A 3,332-nucleotide genomic window follows, 5' to 3' on the forward strand; every position below is an offset into this window, starting at 1 on the left:
TAATATTTTTCATCTGCCTTTGAAACAATAAACTAGGAGCCTTCTATTAAATTTTCAAGCTTTTTTATCCAACAAATTAAATTTTATTGATATTTTTAGAAAAAAAACTAAAAAAAAATGGAAAATGAAAATGTCCGTAAAGAGCTCAAAATAAATCAAAATATTTTGAAAATGTTATGGTGTATAGAAAATGCTAAGATAAACATTCAGTCAAAATTTCATATATCTACGATCATTTGTTTTAAAGTTACACCAAAAACCAAAATCGATTTTCTCGAAAACAGATTTTGCGTAAAAATTCCCGTTTTTCCTTAATTTTCGGCGCGTTTGAAAACTATTGGAAAAATTTTACTTTTGACCCCCCAAAGTACCAACTAGATTCACTTTCCTATCAGAAAAGGTACTGTTGAAGAAAATCCAAGCACTTTTACTGTCCTAAATCGTGATGACAGACACAAAAATAAAAAAAAAATAAAAAAAAAAACACACATCATTGTAAAATCAATACATTCATCGTTCCACTCAGAATCTAAAATAATTCAAAAAAAAGTATAAAATACCTATTAAATATCTAAAAATAACATAAAAAGAGCCAAAATATTTGGGAATTTATATCATATATTTAAAAATGCTGATATAATTATTTGGTGACAATGTAACGTCAAGTCTCTACGGTTATATAGTTTTTACGAATTGCAACAAAAAAAATCGATTTTATCAACAACTGGTTTGGCGTATTTATATTACCTTATTTGTTTTACATATAATATTTTTTTTGCCGGAAACAATTCTCAAAACAAAAGTTTGAAGAAATTGTACTGCTAAGGTAAAGTCGGAATGTCAGGCACACAAAAAAAACACCACTGCAGAACCAATACATTCATCACTCCTAACAGAATCCAAATTTAATTAAATTCTCATGTTTGTTGTTTACATGTTGCTTCTAAAAAATAGTATTTTTTTAGTACTAAGAACGTAACATACGTAGGTGTATGTTCATTTAACTTTGAGCAATGCAAATCCCTTAAGGACTATAAATCAAACCTTCTAACTGGTGTAGTAATACACATACAACTTTTCGTTGCTTAAATTTATCATAAAATCTAATTTTCTTTAATCAATTAGATGATTAAAGATGTTTATTCAATATATTTTGTTTTAGTCAATACACAATTTGACAAAATTATTTTATATGATTTAGTTAGTTGTGATTTGGTTAATTTTAATTTATAGTTTAATATCAAAATATGTAGGTAACCATGCATGTAAAATAATATTGATGTACACCCATATTGTACATATACATTACCTATGTAAGTTTAGAAAACGATGATCTATTATATTTATACCTATTTATTGAAATATTAATGTTTTTGTTTTAAAATTGTAGACACTATTAAAATTGATTACTCATTTTAATTTTACCAGAAAGAATCATCAATAATAATCATGAATAAATAAATAATTTAAATTTAACAAGTGTGTGAATAATTATAATTGTGGTACCGGCCATCCCTAATATTTAAAATGTATGAAACACAATAACAATTTACAAGAATGTATTCTTTAATATTACTACCATCTTTATTGATATGAATATATTATAATCATGTGTATAAACTGCTCACCAGTAACCTGTTATTAACTCTTGAGAATAATATAAATTTAAGTTTTACAAGTTAATATTTAATAATAATAATAATAATAATGAATATTAATGAATATACCTATACTGTAGCATGCTAAGGTGATTTATAGATATACTATATTTATAGTATTTGTTTTAATAAAATTCGGCGGTATGTCTTGTGTAAAAATGAATTGCTGCCGTGTCATTTAATAAATAATTTAACAGGGCTTATGTATAAAAGAAAATGTATATTATTATTATTATTATTATTATTAAAAAACATTAAATAGTACCTATTATAATAAAATGAATACTATTTCAAAATGTAAATCTAATAATAATATAATAATAGGTATGGAAAAAATTAAGTAAAAAGTTATATAATTAAGAATGATGATGAAAAAAAAAGTATCCGATGCATAAAAACTGAAATGATAATACCAATATATATAATGTAATACTTAATACAATTTAGATAATGCAATGGAAATAGTTAATACAATATGAATGTATGTATTAAAGTCAGTAAGTTCTTTTACGCCCGTTCTTCAAGTGTCACGTGGATTCCGTTCAGTGCGTTCAATACGATTTCGCCAACAAGCCCCAACTTTTCTTCTGGGTCTATTGACTTAACTCTGTATGTTTTTATAAGTGTGGCAACAGCTATTTTGAGAACGATCATTGCGAACTTTTGTCCTATAACAAGTCATTGAAACACGATATAGCTATTATCGTTAACAGTTAATATTTTTTACTTGATTAAATTTACTGCCAAACCGTTTATTATCATAACATTTTGACTTGTTTTGGTTCATTATAAGTCGTCATAACTCATAAGAATATATTATACAATTTAGTAAAAAAAATACTCAAACAACTAACTTGTAGAAATTAATTAGTGAATTAAACTTAAGTAAATATGATCCCGCTTATAATTATTTTCAAAGTTCCGAATTTCTTAAAGTAAAAATATATTTAAAAAAATTATAAATATGTGTAGCCGTGTAAGTCAGAATACATCGATCATATTGTATAATTACAGCAATAAATACCTACAACTATCAAATATTAATAATATAACAATTTGAACAAGAAAAGAAATAATTTATTCAATTTAGGAAAAGTTATATATTGAAAAAAATAAATAAATAAACAAACGTGCCGTTTCATTTTTCGTTACGATTTATTATCCGCCCAAACCTCATGAAATAAGTTTTACTTAAAAAAATCACGAATAAGAAATACGACAATTTTTTTATGGGTATTTTATAGATTTCTACACGAATATATTACAGCCCTGTTTACTTTTTATCATCGAAATAAAAATATATAACTTAGGTTTAAATGTCTCTCTATTTACCAATACAGTTCCTCGATCCTGCACTAAATGGTACGAAGGCAAAGCGATGGCGATCTTTTTTGTTTTCCTCTAAAAATCTATCGGGATCAAACTTTTCCGGGTTCTCAAAATGTTTTTCATTTCTGTGTAAAGCAAACACGTTTATGAAGATTGACGTGCCCGGCAAAATAGTGTGATCACCTGCAAACATTTATTTACAATGAAAATATTAATATCATGTTAAATATTTATAAGGAAAAAATGGGCTTTCTACGCAGTCTGGACTGACACACTGTTTTTGAATGGCAATTGTTTCTAGCAAGTGTTTAAAATATATATAATCATATTCAACTGGTTATGATA

The 3,332-nt window shown here is 25.5% G+C and overlaps 1 protein-coding gene across 1 annotated transcript; it reads right to left on the reverse strand.

Annotated features, from left to right (window-relative positions):
- Positions 1-2,115: 2,115 nt before the first annotated feature.
- LOC100574207 (cytochrome P450 4c3-like) lies at positions 2,116-3,180 on the reverse strand. The gene is made up of 2 exons (XM_003242616.4): positions 2,991-3,180; positions 2,116-2,326 (listed from the first exon to the last, which is right to left on the reverse strand). Exons 1-2 carry the CDS (start codon positions 3,178-3,180, stop codon positions 2,166-2,168), a joined length of 351 nt encoding a protein of 116 aa, XP_003242664.1. The 3' UTR covers positions 2,116-2,165.
- Between the last annotated feature and the right edge of the window lie 152 nt (positions 3,181-3,332).

Source organism: Acyrthosiphon pisum, chromosome X, assembly GCF_005508785.2.
Source record: "Acyrthosiphon pisum isolate AL4f chromosome X, pea_aphid_22Mar2018_4r6ur, whole genome shotgun sequence".
Lineage (NCBI taxonomy): Eukaryota > Metazoa > Arthropoda > Insecta > Hemiptera > Aphididae > Acyrthosiphon > Acyrthosiphon pisum.

What these genes read in the sequence shown, in the direction of transcription:
- LOC100574207 (XM_003242616.4), bottom strand. Translation starts at nt 3,180, where the DNA reads ATGTTTGCAGGTGATCACACTATTTTGCCGGGCACGTCAATCTTCATA. An exon ending in AGGATCGAGGAACTGTATTG is followed by an intron (nt 2,327 to 2,990) that starts GTAAATAGAGAG and finishes GACTTGTTATAG; the next exon opens with GACAAAAGTTCGCAATGATC.